The 26,727-nt window shown below is 36.7% G+C and overlaps 1 protein-coding gene across 1 annotated transcript; it reads left to right on the top strand.

The window, feature by feature from the left end:
- On the top strand, window positions 1-26,727 carry LOC140151254 (sterol regulatory element-binding protein cleavage-activating protein-like). Its single transcript, XM_072173525.1, has 24 exons — window positions 1-154; window positions 3,711-3,950; window positions 5,418-5,565; window positions 6,067-6,224; window positions 6,833-7,038; window positions 7,582-7,696; window positions 8,907-9,012; window positions 9,427-9,505; window positions 10,065-10,191; window positions 12,319-12,431; window positions 13,267-13,361; window positions 13,937-14,035; window positions 14,561-14,860; window positions 15,802-16,190; window positions 16,921-17,062; window positions 17,866-18,138; window positions 18,932-19,047; window positions 20,351-21,107; window positions 22,071-22,266; window positions 23,166-23,323; window positions 23,862-23,942; window positions 24,969-25,181; window positions 25,629-25,691; window positions 26,375-26,727. Exons 2-24 carry the CDS (start codon window positions 3,715-3,717, stop codon window positions 26,555-26,557), a joined length of 4,353 nt encoding a protein of 1,450 aa, XP_072029626.1. The 5' UTR covers window positions 1-154; window positions 3,711-3,714; the 3' UTR covers window positions 26,558-26,727.

The following is a 26,727-nucleotide window of genomic DNA, read 5'->3' as shown; positions in this document are numbered from 1 at the left end:
TCAAAATGGCGACATGTCGCGCTTCGTGAATTTTTCCGATTTCATCATTATTTAATCACTCATTTAGCGTTACTATTTGAAGTTTGTCGGAGTATTTGTAGGAGGATTATGTAGGAATGACGTTGTTGGTTTAAGATACCAGCAAGCTACCAAGGTAAAAAGATACTGACTTAACCAATTTTTGTATGTTACACCCTCTCATGCTCTGCAAAATATCAATTTATACATTGCATGTCTTCATAATTCTGCACCTAAAAGTCATTAAAGTATAATACATGCATGCTCGAAATAGCCCTGAACTCCGGCCATAGTAACCGTTTTTACTTTTACTACTGGCCAGAGACACTTTACATTGAAAAAATCAGGGGGGGGATGCTTGCAGCTTGAACTAAATTTTATTCTGAATCTGTGTGGTCGGAGCAGTGAAAATAATAGTTCGCAACACAAACTTAAAAAATCATGGGCAACAGTCTTAACAGACACTTCATTTATCGGTATGACATTTTCGTATTGGTTCTGCCCTATTTAAGTTTGCACTGAAGTGCCATCTCAGTTTGGGTGCGCTGATGTGGATCATGTGCTAATGAATTTTTATTTATTCTGGATAAATAATCAAATCAAATGGCCAATGGGAGTATTAATTACAATTTCAAGCATAGGAGTTTAGGCAAGAAGTAGAAGCTCAAAGCTGTGTAATTAATATTATGATTTATGTCAAACATGCAACTATTTAAGCTACAGGAGCCTTGTATTTTTTAGTGCAAACTCTAAATTGAAACCATGCAAATGCAATTGCATTGCACTAGCTTTAAATACACTTCATCCCATACCGTTGTGCAGAGCTACTACGGTAGTACGGTACCGTATGACTATGGGTTCCCTATACATGTAGCAGTGAATTGACTGTTTTACTTCATTCCTGATGACGTTTCTACAACTTTTGGATACAATTGAAATACCTCAGATGACATGCTTCCCGTTAGTGTGCGTCATTGCATCCAGATGCGTATTTTACAAATTTGGACGCAAGTTCACATGGCTAATCAAGTATTTTGCGTCCATGTCACATGCATGTGGACGCAGACAAAACTTCGAAATTTTATCATGAATTGATGATAAAAATAAGAAATTTTATTCTTTATATTTTAAGATAATAAAAGCCCCAAAATTTTGACCCACCTGCTAAGAATTGAAGTAAATTCTGCAATATTTGTAAATGCAACGTCAGGAAATCGTGCACTTTTAGCATGCTTTCCGAACGATCGCTGTTTGATGGCCTGGGGAAGTCCCGATTGATTTGTTTACAAGCAAGCATGCTGGACTGAACATGTGCCGCTAATGTGCGGTTAATGTTTATTTAATTATTTATCACAACCTGACAATATTCAATTTTTAATATTTTAAGTTTATTTTCTCATAAATAATCTAGGTTTCCTTTATTAGTATTATTATTACGATGAATAAAAGCAATTTTAAAGACAAAATCCAAATGATAACCCTTTTTCAGTATTATTTGTGGCAGCGCGTGTTTTAGCTTTGTAGCATCATCAACACGTTAATTTTAAAAAGAAATCACGGAAGTAAAAGTCTGAACGAAAATTTGCTCAAGATTGACAGACTTTGCTCATGTTTTTGCACTTGTTTTTGACCACGTTTGGACCAAAACTGACACAGTAATGAGAAAAATTATCATAGCGAATGGAGATGTTTTTTTTTTAACAATCAACATTTGATGAGGTGTAGACCCGGGGTACGTGTGTATCGTCATAATCGTGAATTTCAGATGGACGCTCAAAAATCTGTCTGGACACAATTTTTTGCAACCTCGTCAGCAAACTTGCATCATTACGGACGCACATTTTTAAAACCTTAACGGGAACCCTGCTCTATGATGTCACTTTATCTAATTGCTAAAAATTCATCTTCAAGGTGCAGAATTCAACAGGTTTTCCCACATGATTTTTGCCAAATTTTTACTTTGAAAAGTATGTAAAAACAATTTTTGAATTTTTGTCAATACCTGATACTAGTATAGAGGCCGTCAGCCTTTTCCGCGGGATCCGCCATCTTGTGGGTACTGCAGTTACTTCTGCATGTCATGCGTTAGACATTACACCCCCGATTACGCGGAAGTCGCAGCGCGTAACGCGCACCTCTTCAGTCAAGCGTCAACGCGTTGATCTTAGCAACAAGGCACTCCGTACCCACAAGATGGCGGCGTTGACATCACAATGACTACTATTGCGCATACATTTGTATATGTCTAGCATTCCACTGGTCTCTTTTGAATTCATAATGGGGTATAGCAGTTCTTGGAATAAAAAAAAATAAAAAAAATACATTTAAATAAAAAAAATCCGGTTTAAATAAAAAAAATCTGATTTTTATGCCTCCACCGCGAGGCATACTGTTTTTGCAATGTCCGTGCTTCCGTGCTTCCGTCCGGATGCTATATCTCGGGCATGGATGGGCGGATTGACTTCAGATTTTCAGGATAGGTGGGTAATTTTATTACCAATTTTATAAATTTTTGGAAGGTCTTTTCTTCAAAACTTTTGAAGGTCATCCAGGGTCACCCAGGAGTCATTGGAAGGTTGTTTTGGGGCATCCAAGTGTCATCTAAGGTCAAATTCAGTCTCCTCTTTTAGGCTTGAAGCTTTGTATCAACTTGTGAGTGCCACCTTGCTCCCTTTGGTGGAGGCATCTCGGTCGACGCTGTGCGTCGAAAACCGCTACATCCGAGAACCGCGGCCCATCTAGTTTTTATTATTTTTTTTAATTTAAAAAATCAACAAACCTGGTACACTACACGACGAGCGTAAAATAGGTACCGGGGTATGCGATCATTCCTTACCGGAGCTGACATAATCGTCAGCCTAAAATAAGATGCTCATCTCACGCACTGGTCGCCATTTTTGACTTTATTTTAGTTAGGAAACATGGGAATAGTCTATTTTAGTATTAGATCGAGTCAGGGTTCGATTTAGAGGGGTTTTACATGCACAGATTCATGCAACATTGGTTCTGTGCATGCAAAATTTTGTGATCAGGGATGTGAGAGTTCCTCTTTTCAGCTGATTTCCTCTTTTTTTGTTGCCAACATTTATGCGTTTTTCTTTTATTTTCAGCCCATATTTGGCATTTTTACCCTGATTTTACGCTGTTTTTAGTGATTTTCCTCATTTTTGGTCTGTGGCCTCTCACACCCCTGTGTGATATTCAGCCCATATTCAAGGAAAATCTGCAGTGGTGCATGTAACTTTTATTTTCTAAATCGACCCCTGGATCGAGTTATTTGTATCTGTAGCAATATTGTCCAAAGCAAACAAACAGGAATGGTTGGGTCGATCCTTCATGTAATTATTTCGTGTAATCTAATCCTAACTCTATCCCTAATCCTAACCCTAAGCCTAATCCTAACCCTAATCCTAACCCTAATCCTAACTTTAAACTAACCCTAACTCTAACCCTAACCCTAATTTCGTGTAAAATTACATGAAGGAATAACCACAGGAATAACCAATGGTGGTGCACATGCTTTAGATGGTTGGTTGCTTGATTCTTAAATTCTTTGGAGTCTTGTCTCATGCAATTCTGTCAGCCTGCAATTAGCGTAGCAGGCTGACGAACTGTTGTCTGTGCTGAAATAAAAATTTTGAGTGGTTACGGTAAATACATTACAAGTATTGTATGTTCATTCTTACTTGCAGATACATGCATGATACGGGATTGATTGGTGGTCTTGGTAACCATCAGCCACCGTTGGTACGCCCAACCAAATATGGCATAAGAGTACCACCAGAAGAGCCTCCACCAGCATCTCTATACAAGATGGTGCACCATAGAGTACAACAACTGGTGGAGCAAGTCTTCTACAAACATGGCCACTTCTGTGCTAGCTATCCTCAGCTTATGATAGCTTTTGTTGGAGTGGTGGTCTTAGTGTGCAGGTAAGGGTGACAATATTTAATTGTAAGCATACACCAAATGATCTATGATTGTAAGGTAATGCTAAATCCTTGTGAGAAATTGAAAACCTAATGCCGAATGCGGTTATTTTTATTGTATTTTTTTTATGTTTATATTTTTATATGTCCGTACAGGATTTCAGACAAGAATTTTGTACATAAATTACCCAATGTTGCAAATTGTTGGAATAGTAGACAAATAAAGTCACTGCTACAATCTATTATTCTTCTCTTTTATTGTTTTTCGTGTCCAAAATTTGCAAAAAAATCTGAAACTTATGATCGAATACAAATTTTGAGTTTTATTTTCGCCTTTTTCTTTAAAAAAATAAATAAAAACACACAAAAAAAATGAATGTCTTGATTTTCAAAGAGGACTATGTGCACAATTTTACTAACACGCGCGGCAGCTTTGAGACACAGGATTTAATTAAAGCCTTAATGTACGATTTCCGTCAAATTTAGATTTTGTTATTCTTAATTCAAAATGTTGAAATAATATTAGTAATAACTGACGGGAAGGGTTGCTGTCCATTTTAGGTTGAAATAACAAGGTAAAGTGAAAGAAATCGCACTGGTTATTTTGACAATTTAACACGCAGTTCTATGGGAGGACATATTATCATAATTTTTCAATTATGATAAAAAAATTATGTCGAACTTTGCTCTGTTGACCTACAAAGACAACAAATTTGGCCGATTCCATTTAGGTGCAAGTTGGCACATGTGTAAACATTACAAATATGCAAAAAAATCAGGTTTGAAAAAAAATTACCAATTTCATATTAGAAGATCGTACATTATGGCTTTAAGATGGCCTAAGGTACATGAACTTTTTTTTAAATTTCTTTACTTGGGGAACCTTTTGATGTTTATTTCCACAGTTTCTTTGATGTGTTTCTTGAATTGAAATTTCCATCCCAATAACAACATTTCCTTCCATCCAAATGACAAAATTTTAGAATCTGATCACTGGAACACAAAAAGTTCATTCAGGTTTGCAAATTTATTCATGCTGAATGAAGTGTTTATATTTTTCTCCAGCAAAAACAACTAGACATGTACCATATAATGAACAGAACAATGTGTTGAACAGACTGAGTATGACCTAAAAACCTGGTTACAACTTCCAAAGGTCAATTTCACACAGTTTAGAAAGTCTATTTCAATTTAACAATAATTAATACATTGCTCCATATAGTACCCGGTAGTAAAAATAACAAAATGGTGCCAGTTTTAAGTCGAAGTCAGTTCATCAGTTTGTCCACAGGCAAGTCTGTGAATAAAATTAACAATTAAGAAAACTAAAATACTATCATTATTATCATACTTGTAATCACTAAATATCCTACAATGTAGCTAGGGCTGAGGGCACCAAGGCAAAATTGCCTTGGTTGATGTACATGCAAATGCATGATATTTAATTCAATTCTTGTGTCCTATATGCAGCTATCCCATGTTCAACCTGCCACTGCCTGGCACTGCTCCAATAGAGTACACCACTCCATTACACCACTATCAAGAACCACCAAGACGCCCACGTACAGGACCAGTAGAAGGAGAGAATTGGGAAGGGGGAACTGGCCAGCCTAGATGGGTAAGACACTAACTTATTAATTGATGTTTGTGGGGGTGGTGTGTGTGTGTTGGGTGCTTGTAAAGGAGGGACAGATTTGGGCAGGGGAACTGGACCATTCTTTTGTCAAAGGTCAAATTTAGGATGGCAATTTGTATCCAAATGACTGGTAAGTTGGAACGGAAATGCCCAGGCTTTGTTGGGTTTGTTTGATTATTTTTGTTTTTTAGTTCGGTGGCAAATGGTTTGTTTGATTGAAAACAGAAACCAATACTAATACATGTATGTTTAAGGCGTGTCGGAGTAGTCACGGTCATTCAACTCCAACAAAAAATGTTTCATTATTTTCAAATAAACAATTGTGTGTGAATATTTTCAGGGTTACCCAAAAATAACAGTTTTCAGGTGAATCCTTGGTCAAATCATCAAAAAGTCACCAATTTATTTTTTTAAGTTAGGTAATCCAATTAGGCAACCAAATTGTAAGTTTGCATGTAACAATGATTGTGTTCCTTTGTGTAGTTTTCTGGGCCACCTGTGGGATACATTCAGCAGTTTATCATCAATGCAACTGTGTCACCATGGCAACGTGGGATGGTACCAGAAGATGCGTTCCGGGCACCTCTTCACAAAGCTCTGGATATTGACAAGGATATAGAGAACTTTGTTGCCACTAATGGGTAAGAAAGCCTAGAAATAGTAGAAATGACATTTGGCAAACAGGGCATAGTGTAAAGACCAATGTGAGACCATCTTTTGGACTATCAATCTGAAAAGTAGACAGGTGTAAAATACCTCAACCCATCGTTTGGTCAGGCACTTATGGACAAGCAATTAAAATGATTGTTTAACCCGTCGCATGAAATCCCAGATGAGATGAATTTATAGTACTATTTCCTGTAAATAGTCTAAATTTGTGTAAAATCATCAACTAAAAGCCTCTAAATGTCTATAAGAAATAATAATCACAATCGGAATGTAGTACAACAGTCGATATTTGTTTGATATTGCCAAATATGAATTAGTAAATTTTCGAAATGTGATGAATCCCAGGTCAGAACTGCCATCGGATCTGGGGAAGGCTGAACGGGTAATTTTGGATCCTGGCTGAAACCCTGGTAAAGACCAAACTTGGAATAACCTTCAAATGTTATATAAATCAAATGCTGCCTATACTATACCCATCTTAAATAATTTGCACTCCACTCCAAATTTGGTTTATTTGCTGTGAGATGGCTTCTGCGAAGTAGAAATATATTATTTATATCATTGTTTGTTTTTATTCCAGGAAAGGAGTGCGTTCATTTTGTCTGTATGTGCAAATGGCCAGCGAGCCCAAAAAGAGAGAGATCTTGCCCAAACATAACTGCCTTGTCTTATCACCTGCTAATGTCTGGAAGAGGGACAAGAATGTCTTCCAGAATGACCCAAAGCTAGTGGAAACTATCTTCCGTCATACAGGACAGGCCATGGATACTGGGCCTAGTACCAAAGGTAATGTTACAGCATCAGAGGTGATGATATTTAACTTTGTATCAGTTGCTAGCACTACTGTACCCTTATGAAACATGCAACCGCACTGTTCAATATGCACATGGATGGGAATTTCGTTCCTTTTGGGGAATTTTGTTCCGTTTGGAGGAATATACTTAAGATTTTTACATTTCCCTTCACTTTTCTTTCCTTTTTGGTCTTTTTCCTATTTTACAATTCTAGTTGTGTGAAAGTTTAAAGCTATTCAGAAAATGACATTGGTTCCTCCTAACCATGACACAACTAAATGAGATGGATGTAGCCACATATGAATGGTGCAATCCACCAAAGTCCAAGACACAATGAATAAGGGTGGGGGGGTCTAAAAAGTATGAGGATCCCCTGTATTTCTTACTGTAATGAAGTATTTTGGGAGAGACCGGTCCTTGAATAAATTGTGTGAAGTGGATACTGCGCATTCAATGAGAATTATCTGTTGATATTAATAGTCATCATAAACAAAATAAATGATAATCATACTTCATTATATCATCTATTCTTCAGATTTGTTGTTTGGCGTGCCATCAAAGTATACAGGAATTCATCGTTTTTACCTACGCAGCAGGCAGAGGCAGATTGTCTATGCAGTCACTATGGTGCTACAATCCTATAATGAAAGGTACAGAAAAAAAACATTTATTAGATTTATTCAAATGCACTTTGTAAGGCCCAATTTTCATGTTTTTATTTTTCAACTTGCTTTGAAGATTTTAGCCATAAATCACACATCTTTTCATATCTTTTTCACCACTTTCATCAGTTTCATTAGTCAAACTGAGTGGCATCTCTGATTGTAAATAGTTAGGCTGTGCAATTGTATATATGTGCATCAGTATATGACAAGTTCACAGTTCACATATTTGCAATCTAAAGTTTATAGCAAAGACAGCTCTTGGGTACTTGCCATTTGTTAGAATTTTTTATTTTTTTGGAAAACATATTGCCATCTTTACATTCATATTATAGTCAAGAATCTCAGAATAACATGGGAAATGTGTCTCATGGGCAGGGACAGGCGATTTGCGCGGAACTTTGTTTTCGCGCAATTGGCTATTTTTTTTCCTATGGGCAGGGATACATGATTTGCACTGAAAAAAAAGTTCCGTGCAATTTGCTATTTTTTTCCGCGCAAATCGCCTGTCCCTGCTCATGGGGTCATTTTGACATTTTCTGCTCACTTTTAAGATAAAACAAGTAAATAACATTGAGGTAAATGAAATCCTGTGTATTGGTTGTGATATAAAAGAACAGAAAGTAATGTTGGTTGAAATGCAGATAAACATGCTGTGGACACTTCATACTTTTACTTTCACTTCAAAAGAGGACAAAAGAAAAAGAAAGTCATGTGTTTATTCAATTAGTCTTTATTTTGTGATAAGTTTATGCATGGTTAATAAATTTGAGGAATTTATAGAAGACTATTAAATATTATTACCAAAATAAATTTACAAAACTTTCAATGATGGAGTCATATACATAAGTCATATAAAATCATCAAACGCTACTCTATGGGCTGGACTGACCACGATTTGTGTTTTGTGAGGTTTTTTTAGTTATATGTAATTAATTTCAGTTATACCAAAGTGGATTGTTTTTTATTTAAATTTTTGGCAAAATTTTAGAAAATTTTCAAAATATGTTTGCAAGAAAGTGCATATTTTCACGCTTTCTGTGATTTTTTAAAGTCATTTAGCCTCTTCCCAAAAATAATGATAAAAAATCACAACCAGCCCTACTTGGCAAGTTCCTCTGCCTGGAGAACAATTTTTATTTTCTTTCTGGTCACCTAAGTAACTAACATGTGTTTTTATCTTCTGGTAATCCTATAGTTTTGTGCATGAACTTCGCCAGTTTCTGAAAGAGAAGTACGACATCGACGTGTCAACATCCCAACATATCAAGGACAATAAACAGATAGTGCATATTTATTACAGGGTAAGTATTGCAGGATTGTATCTGGGGAGAAATACTTAGCAACAATGAAGTGGTGCAGTGGGGGGGGTAACTTGATGCTGATTCTCTTACCTGGGTAGTGAAATCTTGGTCAGGTACCCGAAAACAAGACCGAAAATGTCGTATCTTACTTGCTATTAAATTATCTTCCACATAAACAATAAAAACAATAAAACAACAACAAGAAAAATAATAATGCAGGAAAATGAATTATTGTATTACATGTAGTAAGCAGCCATTTCAGATGATTGACTTAGGCTAATTGTGTGAAATTTGGTTCACATGGATCTTACAATAAAACAGGCATTGCGCTCATTTGGTACTTATTATTATCACTTTGTAATCTGTTTCATTTATCAAAGTAATTGACACTGTGTTACTTTTTTTTCTTCCTAGGAACGAAGGAATTTGCTGGAACTCTCTCCCCTGATATTCATCTATGTACTTTTGTTGCTGTACATCTACTTCTCAGTCAGTAAGTCTAGCAATTTGCTTATAACCCATAAATTAGAATTTGACAATGCAAAGGGAAGATGTATTTGGAGGAGGTGGATGTAAAATGTTTCTGCTATTGACTAGTTAAAGGTCCTTGACCTGATCGACAGTTTGAGATTTTGGTATCAGAAGAAAGCTCATATTTTTCTCATTATCTAAGTGAAATTTATTGCCCAAGATATTTTTGTTTAAATGGTGTGAACAAAAATGTAGTGATTTGTGGCTACCACACTGGTCGTATATCTGCTATCCTATAGGGCATTGTTATACACGTTTTTGATTCTCATATCAAAAAAAGCTGGCGCAAAACAACTCAAAATTTGGAAACATTGTTTTAATGGTAGACCTCAATCTAAGATAGAAATCAGTACATGAAAAATCCAATCATGCCTCTGTAAGGCCAGTTAAGAGTAGTCAACAGAGTGTAGATTTCAAATAGAGTTCCCCATTTAGGTAACCTAATTTGAAATTCATATATCCTGTGTGGAAGATTAAGGTCATAGCCCAATCAACGCTTGCATATGTATGTACCTTTACAGAGAAAATTGAGATGGTGAAGTCCAAGCTGGGTCTTGCTTTTGCTGCTGTTGTCATGGTGATGATGTCTTTGTCAACATCCGTTGGTATCTGTATGTTTTTTGGTCTGACACCCACATTAAGTGGAAGGTAAGATTTTCCCCTCTAAAAGAGCAACATTTTTCAGGAACATAACACAACAAACATGTGTTAGGCAAAAGAAGGGTTGTCTTACAAACGTTTCCCAAAAAAGCTATATATGTCTTAATCGGAGCCAGAGATAAAAATACTAGTTTGCGTCTAAGTCACCTGTCAATCAAACTTGGAAACAATTGCTTATTCAAATTCTTGTGATGATTGAAATTACTGAATGTGGCCGTAAAACAATTTTGCACCTTCAAACATACAAACCATATCCAAAGTTAGGTCTTGGTAATGTGAAACTTTCTTTCCTGAAGGCACCATGTCAACAATGCATAGAAAAGTTGCTTTTTGCCTTGTAAAAAGTACTGTAATGTTTCGCCATTTTTTATGATGAAGACACCAGATGAATCAACCTCCTTTTTACCCACTTTACTAACCACTCATGGGCCATGGGAAGTCTGATTGACAGTGATGTCTAACGAAAACTATTCTTTTTTATTAATTCAGACTCAGATTATGTGCAGAAACATTAGGCAACACAAACAGCATTGGTTGGTGGTAAAATATATAGAATTTATGTACGGTCCGAGTGATATAATGATCTTTGGCAATACCAGTGTAGAGTGGCAATGGGCGAAATCAATCATAAATTTGGTATGGTATTTTTTCAAGAGATATATCCTAGAAATCAGAGAGGTAAACTTGTGTCTAAAGCCCCAAGCATAATGCCATGACCTTTACTTTGTCTGACTTACACCCGTGTGAATTCACGTAAGCATGTGCCAGACACACTACGCAAAACACAACTAGTGTAGGTGCTGCGCCCAACTGTGTGCATGCCATTCTATATCAACCCACGATGTTAAATGAGTCTTGCCATTGATAAGTCCAACAAAGTATAAATATTGGATTTGTAGATCATAACAATACAAAAATTAGATATTAAAAGAATGGTTTAAGGCCAGAGTAATGGAAGACACATTCGTCCACGCCCGAATTTGAGATTTCTTGATATTTATCAACACTAAGCTGTATTCTTTTACTTGAAACTGATAAAATACAACTTGTTAATATTTACACGTATTTTTGCTTGATTTATTTCACTCTCTTCAACTTTAAAAAGTCACATGGCTCAAGACAGCTTAGTAAATTGGCGGAAATAATGAGTCAGAAATGCGCGAATCGCGAAATATTGTGATTACTGCTACGATTCGCGTCACGTGAGCCACGCGCAACTCTCTGCGCGTATGTCCAACGCAGATCAATGCGCATTCGGTATGTTTTTAACGCCGCAAATGCGGTGTAAACAAAACACAAATTTGCAGTCAAAATGCCACTTAGATTTTTTAATTATTTTGAATTTTGGCGCACTAAAAGCAGACATTATAAATTCAATGTGGCAAAAAGATGCATATTATGACCATGCACCAGGTACAGCTTTTACAAGCGTGAAAGTCTTGCCGTTTTAAAATATAAGGATATTTTGTGCATAATTTTGACATTTTTTTACTAAAACATCGATTTCTCATAGTTCACTTTTGACAATATTGCACGATTTTTGTGACAAGATAACTCGAAAAATATGCAAGCAAAAGGTAAACTTTTTGCACTATTGTTTAGAGTACATCAAAGTCTAGGGAAGGTTTTCTCATTTTTTCAAAATATTTGTTTTAAACAAAAATATACACCATTACGTGCAATTTTTAGCTGAATAGAATGACAAAATTGCTTTTTCACATGTTTTGTCAATATTTCAAAAAAGAGACAATTTCAAAAAATAAAAAACCTTCCCTAAGTTCATGTCTCTTCTTCATTAAAAGCTAACTGATTTTTTTTTACTCCGAACTGATTTTTTTTAAGTTGTCACAAAAAATTGGGGTAAAAAGTGATTTTTTGTGATTTTATCAAAAATTGAGATTTTTGAAAAAAATCTGACGTCTCATGGGATTCCTTGACTCATTTCCTTTCCAAAAATGTATAGTTTTATATACTTTGGAGATACAATTCAGAAATAATGATGCTTAAAAAGGTCCATGTTCTCTCCCATTACTCTGCCCTTAAATGTTGATATATATATTGTTTCAACATCACAATGCTTGATTTTATGCTATGTGATCTGTTCTTTACCCACAGTGAAATCTTTCCATACCTTGTGGTAATCATTGGTCTTGAGAACATCTTAGTCTTTACCAAGTCTGTTGTGTCCACCCCTGTTCATTTGGCAGTTAAGAGCAGAATTGCTCAAGGTGAGTGCTAGTCTTGTATCAAATCTTTTCCGTCCTTGGTTTGGAAAAAAATCTTGGGTCTTTATCAAGTCTGTTGTATCTTGTCATTAGAAAAAAAAAAAAGTAGATATTTATATAGCGCTTTATGCCGTAAACAGCCTCAAAGCGCTTTACATTTATTCCGCCGTCATTAGAATATGTCGGAACCACGTTTGCAGCCTACAAGTGGCGCAGGGTCCATCAGTACAACGACTGTGACTACCCCTAACAGCTTCCCATTGCACCTGGGTGGGGTGAGGCAAGCGAGGCAAAGCGCCTTGCCCAAGGGCGCCACATGGTGGTGGGACGGGGAATCGAACCCACGCACGTCGAGCAAGCTCTCGGATTATGAGTCCAAGGCCGTAACCACTGAGCCATCGTGCCCTTCATTTTTTTAGCAGACCTGCCAACTGTCCCTCATTTTGAGGAACTGTCCCTCATTTGGGGTTTTCCAAAGTGAAAAAGAGGGACAGTCCTGCTTTCTGAAAATTTCAGTGATGGCAAATTTAAATATATATAAGAACAGCAGAAAATGATGCAAATTTCACTTTAAAATTTTGCTATAGCATTCTCTTTAGTCTTGTGTGATAAAATGTCCTTTGCAATGTGACAACTGGCAAATGTATATGCATTCATATTTGGTGGTTATCAATCTTAACAAGATGGCCAAGTGATCATTTGCGTGTACTGAGCATGTGCATGTACAACCTCCATATGTATACTACACATGAGTCAGACATTCAAATGATGACTAGCAAGTCAAGGATCTGTGTCGGATGATTTTGTAGTAGTATTAACAGCTTATGTTTTATTTCAGGTCTGAGTAAAGAAGGCTGGTCTATCACCAAGAATTTGTGCACTGAATTACTCATTGTCATCTTTGGCTTCTTTACCTTTGTTCCAGCTATTCAGGTAAGAATGGACTTCATAATATTTACATGGTCACTCAGTGCTCAAAATAGACGGGGCTAAGGGCGATTTGCCCTGAAAATACCAAAGTAGCCCTCAAAAATTGAATTACAGGGGTGATTTAATAGAACGTAGCCCCTAAAAGGAAACTATTTTAAGGCTTGTGGCTCTTTTAAGTAAATGGGGATTTAGGGTATTTAGCCCCTGGAATCCTGAAAGTAGACCCCGAAAGTTAATTACAAAGGCTATATTTGTCAAAAGTAGCCCCTAAATTTAAAAAAATAAATGAGAGCAGCGAAACAGTGGTAATCTGGTCTTCTGAACTAATCAAAACTTATAGCATACAACAGCTTTTACCGTGATGGTTGTCTGGTGGACAACTAAAATCTGGACACAGAAATTCATTAGGAATCATGCATAAACATAAATATCTGGAAAATTGCTACAACATATGCAACAACTGAGGAACCAGACCTTTTAAATATAGTATTAAACTGAACAAAATTATTTACTACAAGGAATAAGTATCCTTTTCATATTTGATTATTAATGCTCTTGATATGTTTTTCTCCTTTTAGGAATTTTGTTTATTTGCTTTGGTGGGTCTCCTGACAGATTTCTTCCTTCAGATGGTCTACTTTGTATCTGTGTTGTCAATTGATATCAGGAGAATGGAGGTACGTCATTTAGGCCTCTTATTTTAGGTGTCAATGGTAGTCTTGAACTTATCCTCCTTAAAGGTCATCAAGCATCTTGGTGTCAAATCAGCGGGTTTAACAAATCTGTGCAGGATCAATCTTGTCCTTATTTTATTTGGAACATTGTGACTCTTCAACTAATTTTATTTGGGACATGGTGAATCTTATTAATCTGATTTGGAAGTATTTAGTGAATCTTGAACCAATTTTTATAGTTCTCTGATACAATTGAAATTAATGTCCTGCGAGGCAACCCAACAATCCGAAATAGCCTGGACTGACAGCAGATCAGATTTTTAAATATTCAAAATCTATGGGTCTGGGCAGAATGGGAAATGTCTGCAAATAGCCTAAAAATTGAAACGGATTTGCCCATCAAATGACTCATTTTGCTTGATTTTATCACAGAATGCCAGGCATCAATCTTAGTTTAATGAGGTTACCTTTGTATATATGCATCAAAATTAAAGAAAATAATCACTTTTTGTTTCCAACTCCCATTAGCTTTCAGATCTGCATAAGAATGCTATTCAAGAAGAACTACAAAATGAAAATATAGCTGAGCAGAGTCAAACCTACAGCGCTGCCAACATAGGGAATCGTATCCCCCGTTCAAAATCAGCACCTCGTTCCCTTCATCACATGGCGCTTATAAACAATCAGATCCCATCGCCGGATGACCCAGAGTTAGAGCAGGGGAAGATGCGAGCGATGCCATCGGTGATGACGCATCGTAGGACACCACGGAGATTGAGGATCATATATTTCTGGGCTAGCACACGCATGATGCAGAGGCTTATAATGGTAAGATGAGTATTTATTTTTGTCAAGATTTTTTTTTATAATGGTAATATGTATTTTTTAACAATGATTTATTTTGTAATTTGTATACAAACTTTATCATAATGATTTAGATATGTGACATTTAAAAAAATATTAAAAATATAAAATCGCTAATATTTGTCATTTTTGTGCTACGAAATGGTTCAGTACTACTCAGAAGTGCTTTACAAGGAACAAAGGGAAAAACTAGAGGGTAGTTGATTTAGTATTTGAAAACAAAGGATCAACAAATATACTAATTTCTTATATTTTCTGATCCAAGTTGTAAGTAAATACTACATTTATACCCTCTATCGTAGTTCAATGGCACTTGCGTTTATAAGGAAGTGGGGTTCCCAACTGGCTGAAAAAAAATCACATTTTGAAATTAACAATGTTTTTCCAAAACTCCATCACCACCATGTTCCTCATTCACTACTGTGTTGCAGTTAAACAGCCAGTATTTTCCCAATGATTGTACTGGTAATTGCTATTGAAAAATTAAATCGCTAAATTATTGTTCTGTTCTTGGGACTGTACAGTTCACAATGTAATTCAGCACTTTTTGATAAAATATTGGCTCATTATAATATTTTGCAGTAAACCTTTGACAAGCGCATACTACCATGATGTTGCAAAGTCGTAGCTAACAACGTTTACGGCGCAAAGTTCATTCATAAATTTCCACTCGGCAACAGCAGATCGTCTCAGCAGCCAATCGGAGACAAAGTTTGTTTCAAAGCAGTAAATACATGATGTACGCTTAAAATACACTCTCGTCAAAGGTTTACTGCAAAATATTATACCTACCGACACACTGTCAGATTGGATCTGATAGTGTCACATGTAGATAGGCTTGCAACACTAACATCCAGATGATCCACCAAAACTGATGCAATTTTTGTATATAACCTCATTTTCAGACTGCTACTGTTCTATGGATTCTCTTCACCCTCATGTTTATGTACAAAGCTGGCCTTGTTGATCATCTCCGCGACAATCGTACCAATCACACCTTACCTTTGGATGTCAATGACATTCAGTCTCTGCATCGTGACCCAAATCCAAAACTCATGCCAAACAGCAAACTGAAAATCCAACCCCATGTAGAGGGAGAGAAGGATTCTGGGAAGGTTGGTGCAGAAAAGGATTCTGGGAAGGTTGGTGTAGACAAAGAATCTGGGTATTCCTATCAACAAGGCTTTGCAGGACTGAGTTTCCCAAGACGGATGGACAAATTGTTATGGAGGAAATTACCAGAGTGGCACTGGCAAAAGTTGTTTGGTTGTTATAATATTAGCCTGAAAGGAAGGTAGGTACAGGCAAAGCTTAAAGGGTGAAAACAAATAGGCGACAGGCGTTTTTTCACACCCATAATTCACCTGAAGTCACCCATTTCGAATAAAATCATGGAGCCGGTGGTGATTTTTGTCCTAAGGCATCAGAGCAGAGCTCATCATACCCTATGAAAGATACAAGAACTTACTGTTTTCCAAAGCAGCGTCCTGATAGAAAGGCTGTTATTTTCGCCCTTGCAAGGCGCAAATTACCTTTTGCTTACGAGGGCTATTATGAACAGATTCTACAAAAAGTAGCCCTCCTGTGTACCTTAGCCATTGACATATATTTTTCTCAGGGGCTGTTTTGGGAAATATGGGGCCTAATCACCGGACGCGAGTTGTTAAACGGTGATGAACAACGATGAAACATGATTGAATCCCTTTCAACAACGAAAACAAGCTAAAGACTGTATAATTCAAAGAATTATTTCATGAGGAATGTCAGTTAATCATTGCCACTCAGCCTTGCAAATGCGCCAGGTTCCAGGCATGACAAATTTACACGCTCACGTGTATACGCTACTGTACAAGTGTGGATTCATCACGGATTAACAACGGTTGACTCCTGTACAGAGGTATAGGAAGAGTTGTAATATGTTTTATAAGTGTTTTCATTGTACAATATCATAATGCTGAATTAACTTGATCATGTCACAATATTACTTTAAAAACCAACCAATTTTATTTCCAATTACTTTGTAGATACATCAGTGTGTTACCACCTATAGATCTGAGCATGGTAATAAATCCTAAAGATGCAATATCAATGCGACATCAACTGGAATCTGATAAAGCTGTTAAATGGTATCAAGATGTGGACTACCGTCTAGACATTCTTCCACAGGTGAGTACAGGCATGGATGCACCCTGTTTGATTTGTGTTACCTGAAATCAAACTTAACTTTCTTTGGTGCAGTGCTAAATATTTTCTTCCTGCTCTCCTTCCTTTCATCCTCTCCATCCATCTGTCCTTTTTCTCTCCATTCTTTAATTTGATTACATGCTGCCTGCCTTCTTTCCTATGTTTCTTCCTTTCTCTTCCCTCTTTTCTTCCAGTATTGAGTATCATTAAGGTACACAAGCATATTAATTAACCCTAACCCCCTGATTGCTACAAAAAACTTCAGCACAACAAATATACTACAGAACAAAGAGACTGCAAGCTCAAGCATCATGATATGATGTAATAATGCAATAAATTAGAGCACACATACACACAAAAACATTAGCTGGCCAAGTCGCCACATGTGGTTTGCTATCATAGGGGTCTGTGGTTAAAAATCGGGCAGAAAAACTAAAACAACTTTGCTCTTCATGCTCTTTTCTTCTTCCCTCTCCCTCCACCACAAAAGCAGAAAGGGCGTTACACATTATACCAAGGGACCTAGAATGGTTGATGAATAATGGTAGTAATACAAATAACAAGCAAGATTGCCTCGAGCATTTTGAATAGGATCTTGTAATTCTTGCTTTATATACATCATTCACCCAAATAGTACCACAAAGTGCACCCTAATTAATGCCAGCTGTGTGAAAGTGCTCAATTGGAAGCAAATTATGAAACAAGTAATAACTGTTTTAATGTTAAAGCAACATTCGTCTTTGTCTTATTTATTTTTGTAATTTTTATCTTGATTGAAACTACAGGATCCAGATATGCCAGCAGATTGGATGGAAAAAGAAGGCCTAATACGAACTGTTCCTTTATACCAAGCCTCTGTATGGGACTATTACGTAACCATGGCATTGGGCATACTTAGCGGTGCTTCATTAGTTATACTTATCATGTTGTTATTCAAATGTGTGGCCCTTAAGAGGATCAGAATGGCTCGATATAAGAAGGGCAAGCATGCTGATATTATTAGTAAAGTGCGGGCAGCGTTTGAAGCGGTCCCATGGGTGCTGGATGGACATACTCAGGTGCGTTTGTGTGGTATCTTTATATTTATGTATTAATTAGGATTGGTGTAACATGTCTTCTTTTGTATCTTTTGTCATTCATATAAACAGCGCTTGGAGACCTAATTTGGTCAATGTTTAGTGTGTGTTATTATTAATATCATTATCATTATCATTATCATTATCATTATCATTATCATTATCATTATCATTATCATTGTTATTATTATTGTAAAATGTTGTGTTAATAATCAAATTGTGTGTGGATTAGTGGAAGAGTTTTCTAAAATGTGTACATCCATATCAAAAGGATGCACTTGTCGGCTGCTACATGTGTCTCCTTTTATATAATAGGTAAGAATAAATACCAGACTCATCTCAAGTGGAGTTCACTTCAAATCATCTCCAAGTCACATGGTTTAGGAATACATAGAACATTCCCAAACCATGTAACTTGGGGATGATTTGAAGTGAACTCCACTTGAGATGAGTCTCTTGTATTTATTCTGGCTATTCTGTAAAATGAGACACATGTATCAGCCGACAAGTGCATCGTTTGGATATGGATGTACACAAATATGTACGTGTGGAGGATGTGGCATTATAATCTAAACTTTTACTCTTGATCTATGAGCTAATTGTTCCAGTACATCGTATATTTGTCAAGCTATAGTTTCAACCAGAAATGACACTGCACTTTCAAATAACAACTATGAATCTATACATTATTGGAATCCTAATGACTATTATCTTGATACACCTATCAGTGGGAATATATGTTAATTATTAATGTTGATTTATCCTATGACTACAGGAGATAGAGTGCCTATTCAGTGAGGGTTCTTGGGTAGTCAGTTGTTGTCTTGGAGGTGAAATACGCATGTGGAATCCAGCAAGTGGGGAATGTATGTTAACTATTGATAGACCCAGGTGAGTCATTCCAGGGCACCAATTCCACAGAAACTTAACAATATATAATAAGGCTGAAAAAAATGTTGGCTTCACTGGAGCAATCAACACACTTTGGTTAGTACTCAGTTAGTCCCAAGTTGGATGATTCTGCCAAACATTTCTTTTGGGTGGTAAACACATAGATTGAAATGTTCCATCCCTGTGCCCTTGAATTCACCCAATGCCGGTACAGCGTTCGGACCTGCAAACTCTCTTTTCTGTAATGCACCCCTCACTTATTGTCGACTCCCATGGGCAACATACCTACCTTCCACAGTATTGCTATATTACGGTTAAAGTTGTGTAAAACATGATACCAGCAAACATGAGCTTCAGTCTTCCTTTTTACATACATATGTACAAGAAGTCTCTGATATGGTGCTTTAACAAATGGCCAGGAGTCCAAAAAATAAATAAATACATAAAGAAATAATCCAACACTCTGGATACAGATAAAAGACTATTAGACTTATAAGTAGGTGTTTACAAATATTTCTGCAGATAGGTGTCTACCCACATATACTATGTAGTAGATAATACATCAACTGTAGTGTTGATTCAAAAGTGATTAAAGGCCCATTCAGTGATTTGCTCATCCAGACGATCGTAAAAATCATCAAAATTCAGATTCTGGTACCTTTGTCATTGCCTTAGATGTGCTAACATAGCCTGCTAGTGGTTCAGCTGAAATAAGACATTTTACATGAATCTGGTATTTATATACTGACAGTATATAAATTAGCTACATGTATTTGAATGGGGCTTCAACTTCATCAATACTGCTGTTTTCTTCGTTTTTTTGCCAAATTTTTCATTTCAAAAATACCAAATGACAATTTGATGACTAATCCGTCACTTTTTAGCAATTTATAAACATTTTTAATTTATTTACACTTGCGCTAGGATCACTGAATGGGTCTTTAAGTACTGTAAGTGACCATGTTAACTTATTCTATCAAATGACTTTCTTCTGCCCTTGAGTTTTCAAGTTGCACAGAAAAAATGGAATTATATTCCGTGGAATTCCATATAATATGCCCCACAAGGTTTTTTGCATGAAGAGACAAAAGGCGGATACCCTCCACAAAAGCATTATAATAGATTGGTTTTATAAAAGTAAATGTTTATACAGCCGCCTGTATCACTAATATAGTTGCTCAAACTCCAAATAATGCTTTTGTAGAGGGTGTCTGCCTTTTGTCTCTTTATTTTAAAAAATCGCCCTCGTTTAGCTTGTAGATAGAATTCTACAGTATTTCTATTCTTTTGTTGATTTTTGCAGTTACCTTAAACCAAGGAGATCTTATAAAGGAAGTACCTCAAGCGTTTCAGGTGGAGGATCTGTTCGTAAGCGACACAGTTCAGGACCAGAACTGGCATGGGCAGGAGGGGATGGTAGTCAATCAGACTGTAGTCCCGGTAACAGAGGGACGTTATTTGATCAGCCAAATTTAGCTGGTGCAATCAAGACAGACTTCTGTGGCCATTCATCATGGGATAACACAGACATATCACGTACAAGCTCAAGTCCAGTGTATACAGAATCCTCTCCAGGGACCACAAAGTCCTCCCCTGATCCCATCAGTCAAGGTGGTTACAATTTTAAAAGCATTGTAGATTCACACACAAATCATTCTGAAAAAGATCATGAATCAGACTCGGCTTACCCCTCACCTCCAACATCAAATAGGAATTCACAAAACTTATCAACGATTGAAGAGGACGAGGGAGCATTTCGCCAGCGAGCGTGGAGCGCAAATTCAATGATGTCAAACCGCTCCTCCCCGCACTGGGCCAAATTTGAAATAGGTTATAATAGCCCAAAGAGTCCAGACTTGGTCATGACTCCAGACTCTGCATTCCATAATAATTATGGGAGGTTTTCATTTGATGAGGACACATTACATAGGATGGGAAGTGAGGAGGATATTCATAATCGGGGTATGACAGGTGTACATGATGGACCATTGCCTCCGGTATGGTGCTTATGTTGTAGTGATCAATTGGTGGTGGTTGGCTGCAGAAACGGTAGAATTGAGGTAAGTCACTACTGCCTTTCTTAGTCGTACAGAGCCCCTGAGTGGTTAATTACATGATATAATCATCCAATTCATCAAATAGAGCTGTTAGCTTCCAGTGCTTTCCCCTTCCAACCCTACTGACTACCATATCTCTGATTGGCTCAATACATGATATACCCTATTTGCAACCAATCAAAATAGTTCTTTTAAAGGCTGATCATTTGACCAGTAGTGCCCATGGCGATAGTTGTTGAGATGAATTATGGGCAATGCTTCAGACTTGGCTTGTTTCACTCTAGACAGATTAGAAAGAAGAAATCACACATGTTTGTAAGTTGTTCATGAGGGAAAATAATGATCTTCAGATTGGGCTATTGAAATCCATACACCCCTATGGAGAACATGACCTTCATATAAAAAAAAGGTTGTAGATTTCAATTGGAGATACCTATTTAGGCAATCCCATTTGAAATTTGCACTCCCTGTGTGGAAGATTAAGGTCATGTCTTTTAGCTGGGATGTGTGTGGATTTTAACTGGAATAACCCATTTGTTTTTATAAGAGTATACTTGTCGTGATCTTCGTGTGATACCAGTTTGCTGATAACTTGCATAGCCATATATGTGATGCGATCGATCAAGCAAAATCAGAAATATTGATTTTGAGAAAGGAAATATTTCTTTTTGTTTTCTGTTGTTTTGGAAACTCTTTAATTGCTCATATCTGTGGAACTGGTTGTTCAATTTCAATGGGGTTTTCTGCAAAATCTGGATTTGTAAATGCTTTTTACTATCCCATAAGAAACTGAAAATTTAATATTTCCGAGTTCCGACTGATTTTAAGTTGATCGCATCACATATGTGCAGACATTTGCAATGTTTATGTTTCTATAATGCAAATCACAGTTTGTTCTTGAGTTTGTTTGTTGAAATGTTCGCATTTGCATACCATCATCTTTGACATTTGTTGCAATTCTTTCAGATCTGGGACACAAATACTGGATTTTTACTGGGATTTTATGATGATAAAAATATTGGTGCTACTGAGATGTGTATGATAGGTAACCGTGTGGTGATAGCAAGGCTAGATGGGACCATTGATTTCTTGGACTTGGTATCCCATCATTCAGTGCATGTGTCGCATGCGAGGCTAAGTGATTTTATGACGGATCATAGAGGTAGGTAGAAGAATATTTTGTCTTTTTGGCCTATACTTCATGTAAGCCTACATGAAATTAGCCTATTGTCAAGACTTGATTGAGGGATTTAATAGACAGCTTTCCAGTATCAGATTTATTTACAAACTCTGTTTACAACTACTGGATGACTAAGAATATTCAATCATTTATGAGACAGCTATATTTTGTAAGCTGGATGTATAATCCCTGTCAAGATACTAGGCTAATTATGAGTAGGCTTCCATGAAGGTAATAACAACATTTTGATATTAAAATATACATTCCTGCTAGTAATCTTAGTCTGGTCCTCTCATATAAATAGGGGTATACCATAGAGTGAAAATTTGACGTGATATGCAAAAAAATAATGCTATATTTGAAATCAGCGACACCAAATTACCTAAAAACAAGTCTCAAACCAAAGTCACCAAAAACTGTGTTGGGCAGTGTAATGTATGTCAAGATTACCATAAACCATCCCTATATAACCTGTGTAGTGTCTTGCACAATTTACCACACACTGGATAGTGCCCATTGCATGGAAATAATAGATTTGCACTGCAATGAAATGGCAATATATATCACCTTCTCTCATCTGTATAATACAAAGGGAAGGGTTATTGTTATGTAAATTTGAAGGTAACAACCGCAGTAACTTTAAATACCTATTGCTGCTAACCTCTGGTACACTTCTGCCTAGCTACTTTGTGGCTACTCTAATGTACCAGTGCAGTACCAATCCAGTACTCTGGATGTGTGTATTCTAGAGTATCCACACAGTTACTCTAGAGTACCAGTGAAGTAGGTAGGTACCTCAGGGGGTGGCAGCAATAGGAATCTGGTAGTGCAGCAATAAATTACCAAATTCTAATTGTCACAATTTTGTTTTGTTTCCACAGGGGTAACAAGGAGTAACTCAGCGACAGAATTTCTGCCAATGGGTGGTTCAATAATATGTTCATTATTCAAGTCAGTTTTGGCTCATCAGCAACCTATTAATGACATGCAGGTTTCTAGGGACCATGTCATCACTGCTAGTCAGGACCATACACTCAAAGTAAGTACAGACTTCACCACCACCTCAATCTACCAACAGGTCCACTTATGTTAATATATGTCCAAAAAGATCCAAATTTGGAAGACCAATTCACATAGAATCCACTTTTTCAACTTACAGTATATTTTTATTGAATGATAAGATAATCATAGTTCCAAGAAAAATCGCCAAACCTGCACACTATGTCACAAGATAAAATTCCATTTGATGGAACAATTTGGAATGCGGAAAGTGTGCTGATTATTTCTGAACAAAAAATTTGAATTGTAAAAAATTGATAATGTGAATGATTTCTCAGACTGCGTCACATTTACGTTACTGAAACATCAACTTAGACTATGCTGTCATGGTGTAGATTTCAAATGGAGTCGCCCATTTAGGTAACCCCATTTGAAATTCACACTCTTCATGTGGAAGATTATGCAGTTATGATTATTATCCAGTGCTCTTAAGAGACTGTTACAAGTAGCTGGTGAGCTAAGTGTGTGTAGGTCATATATGCATGGTAACAAACATTATTTGCTCAATTCTTATTTAGGTGTATCGTTTGGAGGATGCATTATGTCTATTCACCTTGAGGGCGCATACAGGAAGTGTCACATCACTATATGTTGACAAGGTAAGCTACAATCAGGGGTCGCATTTAAGGAGTTTGTGCGTCCAGGGACTCCTTATTTTTTTATTTCGCCCATTTTGGACTCCTTAAATCTCAAGTTGAATGTGACCAAAGGTTCCGATAAAAACTGTATGGACTCCTTAATTTCACGATGCACGGAGGCATAAATCATCAATTAAAAATATAAAAATAAAAAGAACAGTAAATCTTTTGAATCACCATAGGCCAACAACACTAATAATTTCACTGGAATATTTGACAAGTTCTGAAATTTAGAATTTTGGACAGATGGACTCCTTGAATTCTCATCGGACCCCTTAAATGTTGGTTTTGCAGGTACCAAAGGGTCTAGAAAAATTCAATTGGACCCCTTGATTTTTTGTGCTTGCGCTACCCCTGGCTACAATCATGCATCCCTAGCTGCTCCTCTTTATCAATGTTGAGGGCAGAAAATGATTGCGCCACATGGCCTAACTTAAACTGGTTGGAGGGAAGGAAATACTGAAAAGTAGAAAATATAGATTTGAATACCCAAATAGGACTAAAAAGTAGATTCAGTTTCATTAAAAAATAACTTTGGGGCCCAAAGGCCAAATAGCATATTTTTTGCAATATATAAAGCATACAAAATATTACAAAAAATATAAAACTTTCAAACTCATTATGCAATTACATATACAGGTATAGAAAAGCACTAAATAATAAAACCATCAATCTTTAAAGATTCAATCACAAATTGATTGCCGTAATCAATTTCTACCAAAACGTACAATACATGATAAAAGTGGTTACTGTTAGGGTCGGGGTTAGGGTTGGGTTGGTGGTAGTGATAATAAAGTTACTCCAAAGTTTGATAATCCAATTTATACTCTCTGTATCTTGTATGTTTCTAGGCTACTCCGTATTCTATAGCAAGTGGTAGTTTTAGGGTCAGAGTCAGGGTTAGGGTTGGGTTGGTGGTAGTGATAATAGAGTTACTCCAAAGTTTGATAATCCAATTCATACTCTCTGTATCTTGTATGTTTCTAGGCTACTCCGTATTCTATAGCAAGTGGTTCAACAGATGGCATAGTGTGTTTATGGAACACATTGACTGGTTGTTGTGTACACAGATTACGTGGTCATATCAGTACCGTATTATCAGTGACACTTAGCCATGATCATGTTATTAGCGTTGGCATGGACAATAGATTGTGTGTGTGGAAACGAAGAAGAGGAAGGCTGCTGCATGTTATTCAAATGGTGAGTACAAACATCACTTTGGGCTAAAATAAACTGTTTGTTTCCGGAAGGCTACACATTCCATTTTTGGAGCTATTGTACCACATAAATTATTTTATTTTTAAAAAGCAAGAAATTTTGTTTATTTCCTTGCCACAGAAAAGAAGACTGAGGAAAACATTTACTACTCAAATAATGTGGGCCACAATTATTCCATAAACTATTAACAAAAACTCAGGGACTTGCAACTGAGAAGTGCACACCATAGACATATCATTCCATTTGCAGCAAATATGTGAAATAAAACACCTATAAGTCCCTCATTAGAACAAATTAGCAGTACAATAAAAACAGTAAAACCACCCTGGAATACTTGTGGTGAGCAGTTCGCTTCGTTTGCAACAATTGCAAGGAGAAGTTGAGCATTCGCAACATGTTTGCAATTTATTATTCGGTTCCATTTTGCAGGATCCTGGTTGTAGCAGCAGTGTGGTGACATTATCTAATAGACTGATGGTTACTGGGGGACAGGTAAGCTATTTGCTACATCTTGTTTAATTGCTTGTTTGTTTGTTTGATAAGGTCATGAGTTCATTTCCAGGCTTTCATTTCTCTCCAACGACAGTAGTAAATGTGGCGCATTGTGTAATAAGAAACACAAAATTATGTAAAATAAATATAAATTCTTATGGCACCTTTACAATTTGTTCGAATCGCTTCACATTTATTCTGCTGCCGCTAGGATATATCATACCATGTGGTTGTCAACAACAACGGCCCCAGTATGGCAACCCCTAACAGCTTACCATTGTATCTGGGTGGGGTGAAGCAAACAGGATTAAGTGCCTTGCCTAAGGACACAACATGGCCATGTTTTGACTCAAACCCACAACCTTGTGATCACTTAAGTGCATGTAGGGGTTATTGAGCCTTTATCATTGAATTTAAATGTAAACATTGCATTGGCAGTCCATATTGTGAATCATAGTCAATACACCACACCAATTGGTGTGGTATATTGATTGGTGAGTGTGAATGTTATAATCAAATTCTTTCAAAGGCATTCAATTTCTGCCTTTGGCAAAACATTAGTTATGATATTTTACCCAAAGACATGGAAATGCAGATTAGAATTATACTGAAGAGTAGGGTTGAAGTCTGTATTATTTTGTTTAATTAGAAGTATAAACATTTATTTTCCATCTGTTACACAGGGTTATGTGGTGGTATGGGACATAGTGCAGGGAGAACCTCTGCGAGTCATTAAGCTTGGAGGTGGAGACCACTCTGTACGTCAAATTGTTGCCGTGGAGAACTCCTCTGCGATAGTCTGTGATTATGGCAATGAGTTACGAGTTGTTCAGTTGCCAACAGATTACGATGATAAAACAGATTAATAATTATGGTGTGTGTGTATAGTCTGTGATATAGCGGTGAGCTGCGATTTTTTTCAGTTGCCAACAGAGGACGAATATGGTGTGTGGAATTCTCAAGTAAAATCTGTTTATCATGTCACTAAGATCATATTCTGAGTTAGTACGAGGTACTACGATTTCCACTGACTAAT

The sequence above is a fragment of the Amphiura filiformis genome, chromosome 4 (assembly GCF_039555335.1).
Source record: "Amphiura filiformis chromosome 4, Afil_fr2py, whole genome shotgun sequence".
NCBI lineage: Eukaryota > Metazoa > Echinodermata > Ophiuroidea > Amphilepidida > Amphiuridae > Amphiura > Amphiura filiformis.
The sequence above is the reverse complement of the archived record's forward strand: the minus strand, read 5'-3'. Positions and strand labels throughout refer to the sequence as shown.

Coding starts and splice junctions, on each gene's coding strand:
- LOC140151254 (XM_072173525.1), top strand. CDS start 3,715: ATGCATGATACGGGATTGATTGGTGGTCTTGGTAACCATCAGCCACCG. Junction 16,191..16,920: donor AATATTAGCCTGAAAGGAAG/GTAGGTACAGGC, acceptor ATTACTTTGTAG/ATACATCAGTGTGTTACCAC. Junction 22,267..23,165: donor TTTTATGACGGATCATAGAG/GTAGGTAGAAGA, acceptor TTGTTTCCACAG/GGGTAACAAGGAGTAACTCA.